The 18,353-nt window shown below is 43.6% G+C and overlaps 1 protein-coding gene across 1 annotated transcript in view; it reads right to left on the bottom strand.

The window, feature by feature from the left end:
* Nucleotides 1-18,353, bottom strand: part of Col22a1 (collagen type XXII alpha 1 chain) — a 211,613-nt gene that overhangs the window by 14,115 nt on the left and 179,145 nt on the right. The window contains exons 51-57 of the mRNA XM_055626482.1: nt 16,714-16,767; nt 11,923-11,967; nt 11,084-11,137; nt 9,262-9,315; nt 5,315-5,368; nt 3,771-3,842; nt 2,211-2,246 (exon numbers count right to left, since the gene is read on the bottom strand). Coding sequence (XP_055482457.1) covers nt 2,211-2,246; nt 3,771-3,842; nt 5,315-5,368; nt 9,262-9,315; nt 11,084-11,137; nt 11,923-11,967; nt 16,714-16,767 — 369 coding nt within the window. The remainder of the gene's footprint in view (nt 1-2,210; nt 2,247-3,770; nt 3,843-5,314; nt 5,369-9,261; nt 9,316-11,083; nt 11,138-11,922; nt 11,968-16,713; nt 16,768-18,353) is intronic.

Here is an 18,353-nt window from a genome sequence, read left to right as displayed (position 1 = left end):
CTTCCTTCCTTCCTTCCTTCCTTCCTTCCTTCCTTCCTTCCTTCCTTTCTTCCTTCCTTCCCTCCTCCCTTCTGTCCTTTTCCTCTCTTCCACACTCCTGATATCCCCTATGCAAAGCTTTGGCTGTGATATCTCATCAACATCTACCCTCAAGCAGTCACCTTCCTACTAGCTGCCACCCAACTTTCTTTCGCCCAGATGTGGGAGTATACATATGATTGTTTGTTCACCCTTAAACAGCAGAAGTTTAGAAAGCAGGTTCTATGTTTATTCCTTAAATGGGGCATCATATTTCTATCCCAAATCCCACCTGCACCACCAAGAACTCAAAATATGCCAACCCAAAGCTTGACATTAGGGCAGCCAGTCCAGCCTAGCCTGTCATAGCTGGTAGACATAGCATACATTCAGATGCAGACATGGGCTGGAGAGATGGCTTAGTAGTTAAGCAAATGTACAACTTTTACAAAACTGAGCTCACTTTTAAGCATTCTTTAAGGGGGCCTCTAGAAACCTATCACTCCAGCTCTGAGGGGTCTGACACCTTCTTCTGGCCTCCAAGGGTACCTGCACTAACATGCACATATCCATATAAACACACATGTATAATTAAAAATTAAATTAATAGAATGAAAACTTTCTAGTTCTTCTGATCCTGGCCAACTCAGTCACCTCATTCTAGAAACATTCACTAGTACCTACTAGGGTACTACTCTAAGCTCTGTGGCCAATAAAGAGGGACATGATTTTTTTTCTCAGGGTAGTCACAGTCTGGTTCAGAGTTGGATATGGGCATAACAATTCACCAAATAATTTTCAAATTACCAAATAACAAAACACCAAATAATTTTCCTTTCTGTAGTATAATCACAAGAAACTCCCTCAGCAATTTCAGGAGTAAAACATGACAGTGTATGCTGGGAAGCACACAGCCTGGAAGTTCAGATAGAAGCCAAAAGGGATTACAAGAGGAAAATGGCTCGATAGGTCAGAGTGAAGACCAAGCCTCAGACAGAGAAAGAGTAAAGGCTCTCTCTGTGTGTGTAGCCCACCAAAAAGGAGAGGTTGCATTTGAAAGAACATGTTTGTCGAGTTAGGGAATATTTTCCAGGCCTGGTTAGCCTTAATTTTATTTTGAGGGCAATGGGAAAAAGAACTCATGTAGTGGGCAATCCAACTGAAAAAAATCACAGAGTTGATGCAATCATCAGAAATGGGAGCTGGGGTATATTCCCTCCACCTTAACCTGGCAAGCAAGAGCAATGATTGGTCAAAAAACGAAGAGTGGGTCTAGTGAATGACAAGCATGTCTGGGCCCAAAGCACAGGGTACTGACACTTGGAATGTTTGATCCAGCTTTAAGGAAGGCAGTCACTTATAACAGTGGCCCAAAGGCACACAGTGACAAGGGTGTTCTCTTTCAATGTAAGAGGATAGGCTTTGATACACAAATGAGCAATTCCCTTCCAAGTCTTTTCTCCACATCTGCTCATTCTACTCATTCATCATCAAACAGTTCTCTGAGCAAGGCTCACATGCTGGGACAGCACAGAGCAGATGATCAGCAAATCAGGTCAACAAGTGCTTCCCTCTGCTTGTCCACAGGAGAAGGAGAAAGGAGAGTAGGTGATTTTGTAAAAAGGACCCAGAAAACTAATTTTGTATGTAATTTAAAGATCAGAGTGGAAATAGGTGACTGGAGAAAAACCAAACAAACAAAACAAGGAAGTACAAGAGTATCTCAGGGCCATTGGCACCACAAGGGGAAAGTACAGTTGTAATTTGAACTGAAAAGTGGCATAAAATGTTGATATCCTATGGATATCTAGCTGTTATAGAAGTCACGGTTTGACAGAGGAAACCACTGGAGAGGTTATAGCAATGGTCCTTGCAAGAAGGAATTTGTGATAGGACAGGGTTCATTCAGAATAACTGAGAGGCATCACAAAGAAAAAGTTGAATGGATCTGCTAACAGAATGATGCTGAAGAGTGGCTAAGGAGACATATTCATCTATTTGGTGCCCCTTTTGGCTTCAAAACTTGTGAGAGTTTAGGAAATTAAAATGTGAGACCACAGTCCAAAAGGCACACTGATGCTGGTAGAGGAATTTTGAAAAGCTCAGGGCTTATTTCTCAGCCTCATCACCCGTCGGCAGTTCCCACAGAAAGGGGCTACCAAGGAGAAAGGGCAAGGTTGGGAAATACGTGCCTCTTTTCCTGGAACGCCTATCTCTCCTGCTTCTCCCTGTAAAAAAAGAACATGGGGTCAGCGGGCTCAGCAACATCATCCAGTATATGCCAACCTTCATGACAGATACCTCACTCATCATGTTCCAGCAAAGACAGTAACCAGTGGTCCAGATAGTCCAGACCTTACAAGGCGACCCCACAGGCAGCCTTCTGGTCAATGCATGCAGAAGAATTCAGAGATGGGAAGAGATCATTTCCAGAATGGGAAGAGATCCTCTGGTTATGGGCACTTTGTCACTGAGGTCAATATGCCTTTACTAAACAGGTCTTAAGAAGCAATTTTTATCAGTTGTCTAGTGGGAAGGAGGCCACTCTTATCATCAGGGGACAGTGTGTTAGGTAAGATGCCAATAAGATGGTGGATGCCAACTTTAAATTGACTCCCCTATTGAATGGCTCTATGACTTTACATGACTTCTTTGCTATTCCCTTAAAGTCATTGTAACAGTTTACTCATCTATAAATTAAGAGGAGTCATTTCACCTATATCATAATTACCATAACACTTATTTTCATTGAGTTACATAGCATGTAGAAAAACTACAGAATTGATATCTCTTTATGATTAAGGATTAATTTTTGCAAAAGGCAGGTATTTGGCTGCCCATTGGCAGGGCAGCTAAATTATAAATAAGTACTGGAAAAGAGAACAATCGAGCAATCCAAGAAAGTAAACGGACAAGCCATACACATTTTGGACAATAGATCAGAAGTGGATAACAGTGAACATGATACCATGAGGAAAGGATGGATCCAGTTGGCCCTGTGGTCACATATAAAGGGCAGAGTCAAACTAGAGGGAGTACTAAGGAATATGGGAACATTTTCCATCTTGAGGTGTCACATACAACCCCTATCCATCCATTAGTACAGGCCAGAGTCCGCAAAACACCTCAATGGCTTCACATGCCTATGAATAAGCCCTCACTACCCCTTTAATAGCTTCAATATACACTATAAGGCAAAGTCAGGGGACCGAGGCTAAAGCTCCAGTTGGGCAAACATGTACACTATGGCTTTGAGTCAACCACCTACCTATGTCTGACCCTGTGACCGAAACTTGTTCATCTCTACAATCATTACAGGCATCCTTAAAGCTCCAGGGCCATTACTGCCAATCACTATCCACCATAAACACCTACAAACATCATCATAATCACCTGTATTTACTGAGTACTGCAATAGGCTAGACATTACCGAAGTCCTTTATGTGGATTCTCACATTTAATCCTCAGAAGAGAGTGATGCTGTCACACCCCTTGACTAAGAAGATAGCCACCATAATGAGATGTTAAATGTTTTTCTTCAGGTCTCATGATTAGAGTACTGGGCTTTGGTATCCCATGCAAATGTAGTCATGGGCCCTCAACTGTCTCCTAAATCATAATGCACTTTGACCCTATACTATGTCATCATGACATTCAAAAAAAAAATGGCCCATCAGACATGAGTTGGCAGGGACAGTAGAAACTCAAGGTTACACCAAGAGCATCTTGGCCCTATTAGATTCTCTGCTTACTGGAGGCCCACGGGGACCCAGGAATCCTGGAAGTCCTGGGCTGCCATTTTCTCCTTTGTTGCCCTTCTGGCCCTATGAAGGAAAAACATACAATTAATTATTCAAGGTAAAGTAAAGCTCCATCAGATTCAGAAACTTGATGACACTCCCAAACTGTGGAGCCCTGAGGACCCCTACCCCTTCCCTGAATTAGAGAGAGGATGAATCAGAAAGAGACATGGGGTTCGTGAAACTCTACACCATCACAGAGGAACAGAGAAGAAATATGAGATGTGGGGAAATCTCCATTGACAAAGAACAGCCTTTCCATTTGAGCAGTAACATTTAAAAATGAATTCTGGGAAACAACGTCTTTATCTCGATATGTGCAGCCTCTTCGAGGTGGGCACTGCTTTCCATGACACTGCTAAGACTCCCAGTGTGGTGGTTGCAGCCTTTGGAGGAAGCATTTGAGTCTAGTGCTTTAGCTTTTCATAAAGTGCCCAGAAGTGGGTCAGTTTCCTCTGGGGCTAGCTCCTCCCCTGGGAGGATCCAATCCTACCTTATCTCAGTAGGACTGACAGAGCCTATATTGGAGTTCCTGTTAGAGATTACTGACATTTTCATAACAGTCTCTCACTGTAGTTGTTCCTGAACCAGTGGGGTGGTCTCTACATGTGTGACGGGGCATCCTGGGATATGTGGATTCTGGTCATCCAGGCTTCTACAGTCTTGGAAATTATCTGGAAAGTACTAGCTAGCACACTGTCCTGGCCATTTTTCAATGACATTTTATACTTGCAAATGGCTCCTGAATAGATCTCAATCTAAGCAAATAAAAATACAAACAGTCTGGGCAAAAATGAAATTCATACCCAGACTTGAACCGATTGAAACCCAGAATATCCATGGAAGAGCCATCTGCCCCATTATGTCCACTCATTGACCTGGCATGAACCTCAAATCCAGAATCTAATCATTCCCCAGGAATCTACCTACCTGCCATACTCTTTTCACTATCTGCCATTGAACTTTCTTGCTCTCCACTCATCATCGCCATCTCAATTCGCATGCTGCACCCGACCTTGTCAACTGACATGCTTAAAGCTGCTTGGTCCAACCCTGCCCTTTAATTCAACCATTATCTATTCACTGTGAATAATCTTTGACCTTGAATAGTTGGAGGTGCCCATATTTGAGACAGTAGAGATTGATAAATGTACTCAAATGGATGGTAAACTTTTTTTTGTTTGTTTTTTTGAGACAGGGTTTTCCTGTGTAGCCTTGACTGTCCTGGGCTCCTTTTGTAGACCAGGCTGACCTTGAACAAACAATGAACTGCCTGCCTCTGCCTCCCAGAGTGGGATTACAGTTGTGTGCCACCACGCCTGATTTACTGTAAACTTTTAAAGACCTGCACATCCCTATTCTCTGGCCTTGGGACTATTTGTACCATTCAAAGGAGGATTCATTCGCCAGTGTTTTCAGGGATGGAGAAAAAGGAAGCAACTGTGACATGAGACCCTTGCCCTGATGCCATCAGGAAGCTTGGGGTGAGTACTCACTGGGGTTCCTGGACGACCAGGGTCTCCTGGGGATCCAGGTGGTCCACTGCTACCCTGGTGGGAGAAATACAAGTGTTTATCCTGCCAGTATTCTGTGCCAGGACTTCACCAGGCAGGGCACCAGAGCTAACTCCACCGCAGGTGGATGACTTAATTACACAGGCTGTTCTCACTCAGGCTGGCGTGGCTCTCTGAAAAGCACTTCATTTTGCAGAGGATGTTTTTCAACTTGTTAAAAAAAGGAGCCCATGATATTTAATTCATAACGTTATTATGGAATTAAATGAGTCCGTGGGCATGAAAAGGCCTAACTCAGTGCCTGGTGCCCACAGCACTGCACGGTAAACGAGCAGGACTTGCTTCATTCATTCGTCCATTCATCCTTCAACTCAAAGGCTGGGCTATGAAAAATACAACCCAACTCATGAAGAGTTCCTTACATCATAAGGCCTGTCTTAGGAAGCAGGTCTGCCTACTCTTCTCATTGCATACCCCTCCCCTAGAGCACTATCATAATCCCAATGAATACATGAAGGCACAAAGATATGGGGGACCAGGGTAAACACTGGCTAGTACTGTCATGCAGTTAGGGACTGAAAAGTTCCATTACTGCAGGTTCTAGGCCAAACTGCCTTGAATCGAATATTCCCTAACTTGACAGCCATTTAGTGAATACTTATAATTTTGGCAGCTATCTCTTATCATTAAGATTTCTCACAGTGACATTCTCCTGTAATCCCAGCCATTCTGGGTGTCATGGCAGGAGAATCAGGAATTCCAAGTCTGTCTCAGCTACATAGTGGCTTAGAATTCTGCCTTGGCTCTGTGAGGCCATTTATCAAAGTTAACAAACACAGAAAGATCCACCATAGAATAAATATCAGGAAGCTGGGGAATTCTCCTAGCTACCCTTGTTTCAATTCCAAATAAATCCCCACACCCTCAACTTGCCAAGGCTCAACGCCTTCTGCCCACCAGCCTTCCCATGGGATGTTCTCCCTGTGCTCAGCTCACATCTCTGCCATGAGCCTGTGACTTGTGACTCTTATATCTTCAGCATCTAGTGAGTGAGTAACAGACACTGAGGTTCTCTGTTTAATGAAAAGACGAAGACCATCACAGAGATCCATTCAGTGCTAATCCTAAAAATGCAAGATTTGAATGATGTCTAGTAACTGAATTTTGTACTCACAAAGGTATCAACATCTCCAAACCTTGATACCATCAAGAGCCTTTAGCTGACCCTGGCCAGGCAACCTCCTCTTATGTTACATACCAATCCCCCTTATAAATCATTCACCTCTAGTACCAAATGCAAATGTACTACTTACTATTTTATACAGAAAGAAACTGAGGCACAGATATGTTAAGTCTCACACCCAAGAGAGAAGTGGAAAAACTGGGTTCTGAGCATAGTCGGTACTGAGCGCATCCCACACTGCACTGCCCTTGTGAAGGAGGTGGCGGTAACAAGAAACACAGCCTCTGTCTTCTGCCTCCAGCGTGCCCATGGGTCCACAGGTAGTCAAGCACCTCATCTCAACAGATGCACCCAGAAACCAGGTAACATATATAACTTTATTTCACAGGGAAATCTAGGCACAGATAAAGTCCAAGCGCTGCCTGGTATCTCAGCTAGTGAGTGCAGAAATGGAAGCTCTGAGCATTCTTTCTGACTGACAGGCGCACTCAGACCTTCCAGTGAGTGCTGCCGGCTGCCCCTCCAGCATACTGGCTCCACCCACCACCAACCCATCTGTGTCTCTCTAAAAATATGTTCTTGAGCTCATCCCTATGGAAATGATATCTCTCCTGCTTCTTGCTCCAGTCCTCCCGCTGTCTCTGAGGAAGGAGGAGGGCCACCAGACATTAGCGCATGGTGCCAGCACTAGTTTTAGTGGCCACCTGTTCCCTGTGAAATTGGTCTTTTGGTGATGGGACCAGGGTCCTTTTGAGTCACAGAACACCTCTCTCACACACTCGCTCTCATTTATCTATCATCCTCCAACAAGGAGCCCCCTGGGTACTATACTGCTTATGAATGGAGGCTGAAGTCACATTCTCATGCTTCTGATCTCCACACTTGTTTCAAGCCCCTTCCTTCAGGACAGTGATCCTGACAGGACAATCTAGTTCACAGACATTTAAGGTGAGGTCTAAAACCTCAGGCTCTTGGTCTGGACTGCCTGAGTCCAAAGGCTGGCTCCATTGCTGACTAGCTGTGTCATCTTGGGCAAACCATGAGTGTCTCTGCATCTTCATTTCTTGCCTTTGCACAGACAGATTCATAACATAGTTTCATAACTCAGAAGTCTTGGGAGAAAACCGAATGAAAGATATCTGTGCTTCATGCAGTGAACTCGCCCATATGTCTTTGAAACCAATGGCTGAGAGGTAGTAATCACATGATTCCTGTGTGACTGCAGATTTTAAAGAAAGCAAAAAGAAGGTTTGGCGGGGGCTGTGTACACATCTACAACATGAATGAAGTCAATCTGAAAACATGACCATACACAGCAGAGCTGAAGCACACATAGCACCAACAGACAGCGTGCCCAACAGTGGCCCTCGAGGAATGCAGCAGAGCTGAAAAGTTCATGTTTCTGAGTGACATTATAGCCATTCCATTGTCACAGCACAGCCCATCACTTAGACATCAGCAGTGGCACTGGGGCAACCAAACTACCGCCACAGGTGTGAAAAAAAAATAGGCAACAGGCTAAAATGATCCATGCAACACCATACTTGACAGTGACAATAAATTTCCGTTCCGGTTTACATACTTGAAGTGACACACTTTCTGTCTTTTTAGGGTGCACTCCTACTTACTAAAAGCAAAGTTAACTCTTCGTGGTATGCTACACTACACACACCTCCTCTCATGGGTCTCCAGTGCTTTTCTCTTTACACAGCACTTGGCATCCAAACATCTATTTTCTGCCTTTCCTGATACGCTATGGATTTGCCTAGGTGTACGAATGTGAATAAATAAAGCCCCAAAAGCCCCAAATTTTACTAACTTATGGAATATTGAGGGTTAAATTCACATGTTGTGAACTCAACGGCGATGGCGGGCTCTTTGATCTCCCCCCCCCCCCCCCGGGGAGGAGCAGCCCTGCTAGGCCACAGAGGAGGACTTTGCAGCTAGTCCTGAAGACACCTGATAAACCAGTATCAGATGGAAGGGGAGGAGGTTCTCCCTTATCAGTGGACTTGGGCAGGGAGGAGATGAGGGTGGGAGGGTGGGATTGGGAGGGAAAGAGGGAGTGGGATACAGCAGGGATACAAAGTTAACAAACTGTAACTAATATTAAAAAAGTAAAAATTAAAAAAAAATCGCATGTTGAAATGCTAATGCGTAGGCCCTTGGAATTTTAATTTGTTAATAGGATCATCAGAGATGTAATAAGTTATATGAGTTTATGGTATAATAGGTTTGGCCCATAAATCAATAGGAGTAATGCCAGTATGAAAGGGGAAATTGGGATACACACACACACACACACACACACACACACACACCATACATGTAGGAGTAATATTAATTACTGAAGACAGAAGCATAGCTAAAGAATGTTATTACAGTCAGCTAACCCTAAGAAGCTTTGACCTCCAGAAACAGGGGGAAACATTTCTATATAGAAGCTACCAGATGTGGTACGTATAGGAAACTCATGTGTGGTGCATGTAGAAATTTATGCAATGGTCCCAAATTGGAAGTATGGCAGCTCCTGAAAGTCCTTGTGGGTAAACTCTCAGTGGGTTGCCCTGGGGTACATATAGGAAGGCACTTGGGGGCAGAGGGCAGTGGCTGTTTAGTATCCTCTAGAACACACAGCATCATTTTCAAACAATGCATGTACCCACACCAGGTGAAAACAAGCAAACATCATGTGGTAACAGTTCTGCTGAACTGTGCAACAAGTTAGTCTCAAAGCAAAACTCACCGGTGGGCCTCTTGGTCCTCTGGGACCCTGTGGTCCAGCAGGTCCAGTGTCACCCTGGAACAGAGCGGTCATATATTCACTGAATTACATGCAAAGATGGCAAAGGACTCACACAGATTTGTTTCACCCAGATGAGGAGATGCTTTTTAGTTCACATCTGTAAATGAGTATGATTATTTACAGGCTCAGTCAGAGGTCACCTGTTTCCCTGGTAGTTTAAGGTAAGGTGGTCACATCTCAAACCAAGAGAAGTCAAAATGGAAAATTTGCTGGACAATAACCTGGAGCCATTCCTGCCAGAGTCACCACGGAATGAAGCCCGCTACCCAACAACACCACCTGACACAGTGTCTCAGGCAGCCTCAGAGGGTCCACCTACTAGAGCGTTTTTATAACTATTTTTTTTTTTTTAGTTAGGGTTACTATTGCTATGATAAAACACCAAAAACAACCCAGGGAAGAAAGGGTTTCTCTTACTCTTCCTTATCAGAGTCCAGCATCCAAGGCCATCAGGGCAGGAACTCCAATGCAGAGGCCATGAAAGGGTCCTGCTTATTGGCTTGTTCCTCATGGCTTGCTCAGTCTGATTTCTTATACAACCCAAAGCCACCAGCCCAGGGGTGGCACCACCCACAATGGGCTGGGCCCTCCCACATAGATCACTAATTAAGAAAATGCCCTACAGGCTTGCCCACAGCCCAACCTTATGGAGGCATTTTCTCAACTGACGTTCCTTCCTCTTGGATGACTCTAGATTGTGTCAAGTTAACACAAAACTAGCCAGAACAAACTACTAGGAGAAACAAGGGAACTAGACTGACTTTCCCATGTGATCCCTTCTAAATCCTTCAGACACATTCTCCAACCACTATGCTAGAGCATCAGGGGAAACAAGAGGATTCCACTTGCGGTGTAGGCTTCCACTGAGGTTCTGAAAGATGTAAGGTTCTAGACGGAGACCACTTGGGACCTTAGGACCCTGTCCCCATGCTTCTGACAAGCTTCTCATTCCTAGGAGAACAACCTATATACCCAAATGTCAGGTCATCTTGCAAAATGCTATGTACAACAGGTAGTCAAGTCTTGGGGAATAAGCATGGAGGGTGATCTCCAAGTATTAGGTCTAGGATGTCTCCTTCCATCTCTGAATCTCTAGATAACAGTATTCTCATATGTGCCTTCCGTCTGTCTCGGTTTCTGATCAAATAAAAGTGAGAGACCTCTGACATGTTTGAGGTGAGCTATAGCTCAAGCAGCAGCAACTGCTACTGCTGCTGCTGGTGGTGGTCACGGTGATGGTGGTGTTGGTGACGATGACGATGATGAAAGTGCTATAATTAGTGATGGTTAAGTGATGGCTGTGGTGATGGCGGGGATGGTATTAGTCATAGCAATGGTAGTAATGGTGGGGGATGTGGTGTTCATAATGGTGGTACAGTGGTGGTTGGCAATGATGATGGTGGTAATGGCAATAGTCTTGATATCAATGGTAGTGGAGAGTCTGTGGGATTCATAATTATTCTGAGCATCAAAGCGATCAACAGATGGAGAAACAATTTGGGAGAAAACATGGAATGCCTCCCAAATCATGTAAGGTAGATCCAATGGGCCCACTATTAGCTCCTAGACAAATCATATGAACCCCAAAAAGCCTTCATCAACTGTGAGATATAGGCTGACTCTGGATGGAAGAATCTCAAGTCTCAGTGAAAACCAGTTATTCCATATCCTTCACAGAACTGTCACCTGCAATTCTGATAGGGTGCCTTGGTGCCCCCTCCTTGTTCTCTCTACCACTGCAGACCACGACATCCTGACTTACATCTTTTCCTGACGATCCTTCCCTTCCAGGAGGGCCTGTCGTGCCAGGTTCTCCCTAGAAACAAGAAACTGCTGTTAGGGACAGGACTGATTTAGCTATAGGCCACCCCAAACACAAAGCATCTGAAGGTATGGGAGAGACGCAGAGACCCAGAGACCCAGAAGGCTTTCAGGCAGAAGTGGCCCCTACGGAGTAGGGCAGCCTCTATAAGAGAACTCTAGATCCCAGGAGAGTATGTGGAACCCTGAGTGCCTCCCCAACAGGGAAAGCAGAAATAACACATGGTGATGGGTCAGACGAGCCTGTTTTAGCCCACTGTTACATGCTTATCCCTGGCTTCTCTCTATAGTATAGATTGTCCTGGTTATCCACAACACTCAAGGAGTATGACAATTTATCCAATTGTCTTGTCTATTTGGGTCATTTAGAAAAAAATGGGTTTTAAAACATAAGAAGAGGCTCTTGGGGCTCTCCATCTAAGAAAAGGCCTTTGTGTTAACATATCCACTCTGCAACCTGGAAACATCACCCATGACCTCTGACCTCAGTTTGTTCCTCTGCAAACTAAGTGTAATACCACAGATTGTTTCATGGAGATCAGAGGATGTGTGTATAGCCCACATAATAAAGGCAACCAGAGTTCAGGTTGTTTGGCTAATTTGGCTGCATGTCATTGGGGGCTCAGAAGAACTGTCAAGAAGATCCAAATCAAAAGGCGGGACAGTGCCGCCTTACTCTGACACCATGCTAGCATGTTTACTATTCTTCCATTAATAAAACAGCAAGGTGATGACCTGCAAAACATTGAATCCTCTCCCTTGTGAGTGTCACCTACTTACCCTCAGACCAGGTGGACCAGGATCACCTGTGTGTCCCTTGAAGCCCTGGAAGAAATATGATGAAGTTATGAAGTCACTCTACCAAAGAACAGGCTGGGTGAACAAAATGGCAGAGGGTTGCGAAGATGTCCTGCTTCATCCCATCTTCCTGCTGTGGTTCACCCTATTGCCTTTTGCTTGCTGACATCTTCAGGGTGTCAGAAACGGTAGAGGAAAAGCAGAAAGGGGAGGCAAAAAACAGGAAAGAAAGAAGGTCCTCTACAGGATTCCACTTTGCACGATGATATAACCATTAAAAGTGCTCATTTCATAGTCTTGAAAGCCTAAAACAGAGGCTCTGTTTTTTTTTCCATTTTATAGAGAAACCTAAGTCCAGTCCTGCGAATCATTCAAATAGTGAAGAGGTTACCATGATTCATACAAAGGCCCATCTGTACAGAGGACACATCTCCATGGCCAATCTCAACACAAGGATGGCAGAGAGCCCATGGAATCAAATCCTGTTACATCTTGGGTGCATCCACAAGGCTCTACTCTGATTTAATCTGATGATGCAAACAAATGAAGACACAGGTAGGGAGTGGAAAGTCCTGGGGTAAGGCCAGCTCACAGAGAACTCCATCCTAAAAGGCCCTGCAGGGTATTAAGGTCCCACTGAGAAATGAAATTTGTGCATCTCCGCTTGCCATGGCCATTTAGAATATGCAATCTGCTGGCCTCTAGAGGATGAGGCAATACGATGAAGTGGCAGAATGTGGTCCCTATAGGACCCAGTAGGGCCAGTGGACATGGAATCTCAGTCTAAATATATGGGAATTTCTTCACCTAAATCTGGGCTAAATCTGGTGTTCAATGACATTCTGTCTAGAAATTACACAGTAAGCTGTTAGAACATAGTAGCCAGCTCAGATGTAGCCCATAGGCTCAGTCTCCAACTGGAGTTCCTAATAAGGGGAGCAGGGACTTTCTCTGGCATAACCTCAGTGACAGGCTCCCTGATCACCTCCCCCTGGGGGTTTCAGCCTTACCAGGCCACAGAGGAAGACAATGCAGCCAGTCCTGATGAGACCTGATGGGCTAGGGTCAGATGGAAGGGGAGGAGGATCTCTCCATCAGTGAACTAGGGGAGGGGCATGGGAGGAGAAGAGGGAGGGCGGGTTTGGGAGGGAGTGAGCGAGGGTGCTACAGCTGGGATACAAAGTGAATAAATTGTAATACATTTAAAATAAAGTTTAAAAAATGACTGAATCCCAAGGCCAGCTAGCCTCAAAGAAGGGACTTGAACTTCTGCTCATCTCATAAACTCAGGAAAAAAACCACAACTAAGGGAGCCCCACACTACCAGACACTTGACTGACAGTTTCATAGGTACCCTCCTTTCTGTTAGCCTTTGCAGCTGCTGCACAGGTGTGACAGCTACTGTTATCACCATTACACAGTAAACAGTCGTCCAGAAAGGCCCCATTTGATCAATAAATAACAAAGGAAAAGACCCAGGTATATCTCTCTCCAAACTCATCTTATTCTTCAAAGCTTTGCTCTGGCTCAGCGACCAACCAAAGGAATTCAACCTCTTTCACCAGCTGAGGTGTCTAAACTGCTCCTCTACCTTGAAATTCCTGGTTGTAGCAGTGGGTCCAAGTCCTAAGTCAGTCCCCAACAAATGGGTCTCCAGCTCACGGGGATCCCCACTTATTTCTGTAAGCCCAAACCCACCTGATGAAACTGGACCATTATTCACCAGAATCACTCAGTTGTAAGTGAAGAGACTGTGTCACAGTGAGCAGCAATTTGTCATGTTTAAAACCAAAGTATTTAATGCGACCATCAACTATAAGTACGTTTTAGCAAAAAACAACCAGCCACTGATTTGTGGCTTTAGTCTTCATAGGCCAAACATTCATCCCCGTGCTACACATGGGAGAAGCAGGGAGACTGGGGAAAATGAACATTGATTTTCATGTTTTGTTTCCTCTTTAATGAATAGTAGCCAGATGAATTATTGATTTTTCAAAAGAAAAATAACATGAAGGAAACAGCATTTTCATCTGCTACTTCTTGATGGATAATTGGGTTTTGGGATTGTCATTAAATATCATCACATTTTTTTAAATTAACAAATTATATATGTATGTATGTATGTATATGTATGTATACAATCATCAGCGCAAAGAGGTAAAGTGTTTAAAAATTAAAATCTTAAAACATTTTATTGTTATAGAAAATTATGTGTTTAGTACAATAATTAGATGTACATTTAGATATAGCTACAATCTATATAACCACATAGATTAGGTATAAAGTAAGGAATCAGAGAAAGAGAATGATCTTATGAGGAAGGGAAAATAGAATACATAGTTATGAATTGATGGGATGGGGGACTGGAATGGAAGCATTAAATGGAGAGGGGGAGAAAAGAGGAGGATGGGGTAAAAGAGGAGCTCTAAGGAGGGACTGCTAAAACTAAGAGCCATTTGAGGGGCCATACAGAAACCTATGACAGTAGACGATTCTTAAAATATATACATACATGAAAGAAATCTAAATGGAATCATCAAATAACAGGGAAGACAAAGCCTAAACTAGATGTCTCTTGACACCAAATGAAGTCTTCAGTACCAGGAATGGGTTAAATCGAATTGAGTTGTTGGCCAAAGAGCCTCAAACCCTCAAGGCTATTTATTGCCAAGGTTCCTGACTGATCTCCATAAACTGATGATAAGTCCCCACCATTGAAGGAGTCTATACAACCACATACCTACACATCTCCCTGAACATGGAGAAGTTGAGTTGGTGCCCACCTAGAGCCTTTACCCTTACAGAATATCGTTCATAGTACTGAAAGTTGTTCTGCATATTATCAGAGGAGAAAGGTAAACATCAGCCCAGTTACAAACCCTTCAATCTGCAGTGGTGACCTTCTTGGAGGATACACTGGTACGACAGTGACACAAAAGTTGTAGGAGGGAGCAATCACTATCTGATTGGATTTAAAGTCCATTCTATGAGACTGAAGCCATGCCTGACACTGTTCAGGTGGCCAAAAACCTGAGAATAAAATAGCCCTCAGACCAAGAGAAAAATGTAACATTATTGTCCTGCTAAAAGAGCATAGTAATAAAACGACTCCTAATGACATTCTTCTATACTCGAAGATCAGTGTCTTCCTCATCCGCCATCAGAGAAGCTTTCTCCTGCAGTGATGGGAACAAATGCAGAGACCCATATAGAGTTAGAGGACTTGAAACGTTCAATTCTAAATGGGATGTCCCCATGGAATCCCTCCCCTCTGCATTCAGGGAACTTTGCAAATGAGGACTTGAAAAGATTGTGGGAGCCAGAGTGGGATAGAAGACACCAAGGAAACAAGGGCATCTAGGCACACAGGGCTGACGCACATATGAACTCAGAGAGTGTGGCAGCAGCCACACAGCTTGCACTGCTCTAGAAAAGATGGGGTCTGAGCACTGAAAGGGAAAGTGGACAGCTTTGTTAGCTCCCACCTCTAAAGCAGAAGCTATTTCTACCTGAAAACCTCTTGCAAAGGAAAAATTAGTTTCCTCCAATGGAATCTCTGGGTAGACAAGCCGTGTTTCAGACCCATGCCCAGCAGTAAATGGACACTACGAAAGAAAATTAAGGATTTGGGGGTGAGAGGGATGTTTTTCTCCTCATAATGCTCTCTGTGCTTTTATTTTCAAACCTTATAGGTCTTGCACTCATATAGTACAGTTCCTGATTTTGTGTTTTTATGGGATTTCTGTGTGTGAAAGTGTGAGTCTCTGGATCTTTATGTGTTTCTAACGTTCTTTCTTTGATTCTATTTTTTTTTTCAGTTTGTTTTGCCCTATTCTATTTTGTTTGTTTGTGGATTTTTAGATATTTATTTGTTGTCCGGTGAGACATTTTAAAAAGTGTGGATTAGGGTGGGTAGAGAGGAACTTGGAGGAGCTGGGGAGGGGGAAACGATGATCAGAATTTTTTGCATAAAAAATAGATTTTTAATAAAAAAGGAAAAAAAAGATGTACAGAAATGTTGTAATTCATTCAAGTAAAACTAAGCCTGGTACTACAGTAAACACTGAGTGCCCTTTACTCTGTTGGAGAATTAGAAGCAACTTACGTTCAGCCTTGTACCCCTCCTGCCTTTCTTCCTAGTATCACTATTACTGTACTGTGCAGGTTGAATGAACTTACACAACTGAAAAGAGGTTAGTTAGGAAGTTAAAGAAAGGGGCTAGGGATCGACCTCAGTGGAGAAAGTGCTTGTCTAGCATGCACAGGGCCCTGAGCCCCAGCCCCACCACTGCAAACCCCATCATGGTGGTGTAAGTCTGTAACCCCGACAAGCAGAATGTAAAAGCAAGACCACAAGTGAAAGGTCATTCTCACTGACAAGATGAGCTCAAGACCAGCCTGGCTTACATGAAACCCTATCTCCAAAAACAAGTAAAATATAATAAAATAAAATAATAAAATAAAATAAATAAAATAATAAAATAAAATAAATGTCCCCAAAACAACAAAATCCCACAAATAAGCAAACACCCTGGTTTTCCCCTTCAACCAATCAGAGTAGAGACCGTTAAAGTTGGGATAATGAGGGAAAGAATGAAGAATGTTTAAAACACTAACTAGCATGGGATGGCTTGCAGTCTAGGAGATAAAAGCTTGAGCAGCCTGCAGAGAAAGCAAAATTGGTTACACAAGCACCAGAATTTTGGATGACAGACTTCTGGAACTCAGAAGCCCTGCACAATTTCCTGGGAACAGCGTAGGACCTACACTTACCGGTGGACCTCTGGCTCCCTCTGCTCCTGGTAGGCCTGGCTCTCCCGTCTTGCCCTGCATTAAGGAAGAAAAGAAGACACTCAGGCTCCCATCTTCAGGATCTTTAGATATTTGGCTACCTGCCCTTCATACCACTGCATTCCTACACGCCCCTGGCCAAGCAGGTTATCAGCCCTGGCCCCAGAATTTCTAAGGTATTCCTCAAGATCAATCTCCAGAGCATATTCAGGCCTGATGTGTTCTAGTTTTTCTGTGGTGATGATAGTTCAAGCCTTACCTCCCAATTAACCATTCACAGGGCCCCTTTACTGTCAGAGTGCTCTGCCCTGATGAGAAACTATAAAACCATAATTGTTATTAATGACTTGACTCACAAAGGCACTTCAAGGTGGCTATGAACCATTACACTTTTCCAGTGGCCACATTGAAGATCAAAGCCATTTTATTTTACTAGACTTCTAAGGACAAAGCTAAAGAATACCTCAGCTTCCTGTCACCCAGGCAGAGACTCTGCTCAGGCCGCCAGTGGTCCCACTCACAGGGGCCTGTGATCTCATTCACGCAGCCCTTTCCAAACCCCATGTTCTTAGATACAAAGAAACTCGAGCACACACTTGCTACATGAAATTATTGTCCACAGCTTAGCATTACCTGAGAAAGGCAGTAGAGGGCCAAAGGAAAGTCTAAGAGGTAAGGGAGAAGATGCAGAGGAAGAGGTTGACAGGGAACTGTTTAATGGGCATCTGGGCCAAATCTGGATCTTTCTTCACTGTAGCTTGAGAACATGGCCTTCCCTAAATACTCTGCATCTCTCTCCTTTTTTTTTTTTTACACAAAGTAAATTTTGAAGACTTCCATGATGTTCGCATTGAAAGAGAAGGGAGAAGGAATGAGGCATTCTTTGATTTAGAGAGGAATTTCATATCCTTTTCCAAGGATCAAAGATAAACTTACTTTCTTATCCAAGTCTAGCTGTGTGGTGTTGGGTGGTCATTTCCTCCCTGCATCTGTTTCTTCAGTTTTAACTTTGTAGGTCTTGGCCTTGACCCATAAACAAAGTGATTACCACTACTAGCCCCATTACTAACAAACAAATAGGCAGTATCAATTGCGGTTTACCCCTGCTTTAGACATCACTAAGATATTTGGAATCATGATAAATCTTCACTGAGAACCAATGACAGATAACATTTAGGGAAACCCCATGGGGGCTGCATGTAAGAGGTGAGGTCATCTGTTCAAGGACACACACTGAGAGTTATAATTGAAATGATAACTGATACTCTGTATGTCATCCTAAACAGCAGCAGATGCTCAACTATATCTTATTAAAACATTAAACAATGGGCAATTCAAAACATCTGCCTAATTTATACACTGGAACATCCATCCATCCATTGGGCTGTCATCTACCTCTTATCTGTCTATCTGTTTCTCCGTTTATGGCCCTTACATAAGAAAGGGTCAAAATGGAGAAGAGGCTTGTAGTGCCTCCTGCCATTCTCTTTCTACATATCACCAGCATAAGGGCAGATGCTGTGATGGGAAATACAGATATTCTCAGTTTGCTCCTTATAATTTCTCAGGAAAGAACCTGGACATCAGCTGTTTCTGGGCTTTACTTTGTAGAATACCTTCCT

This window comes from Psammomys obesus, unplaced genomic scaffold (assembly GCF_907164565.1).
Source record: "Psammomys obesus unplaced genomic scaffold, mPsaObe1.curated_primary_1811, whole genome shotgun sequence".
Taxonomy (NCBI): domain Eukaryota; kingdom Metazoa; phylum Chordata; class Mammalia; order Rodentia; family Muridae; genus Psammomys; species Psammomys obesus.
This window is presented reverse-complemented; position numbering and strand designations above follow the sequence as displayed.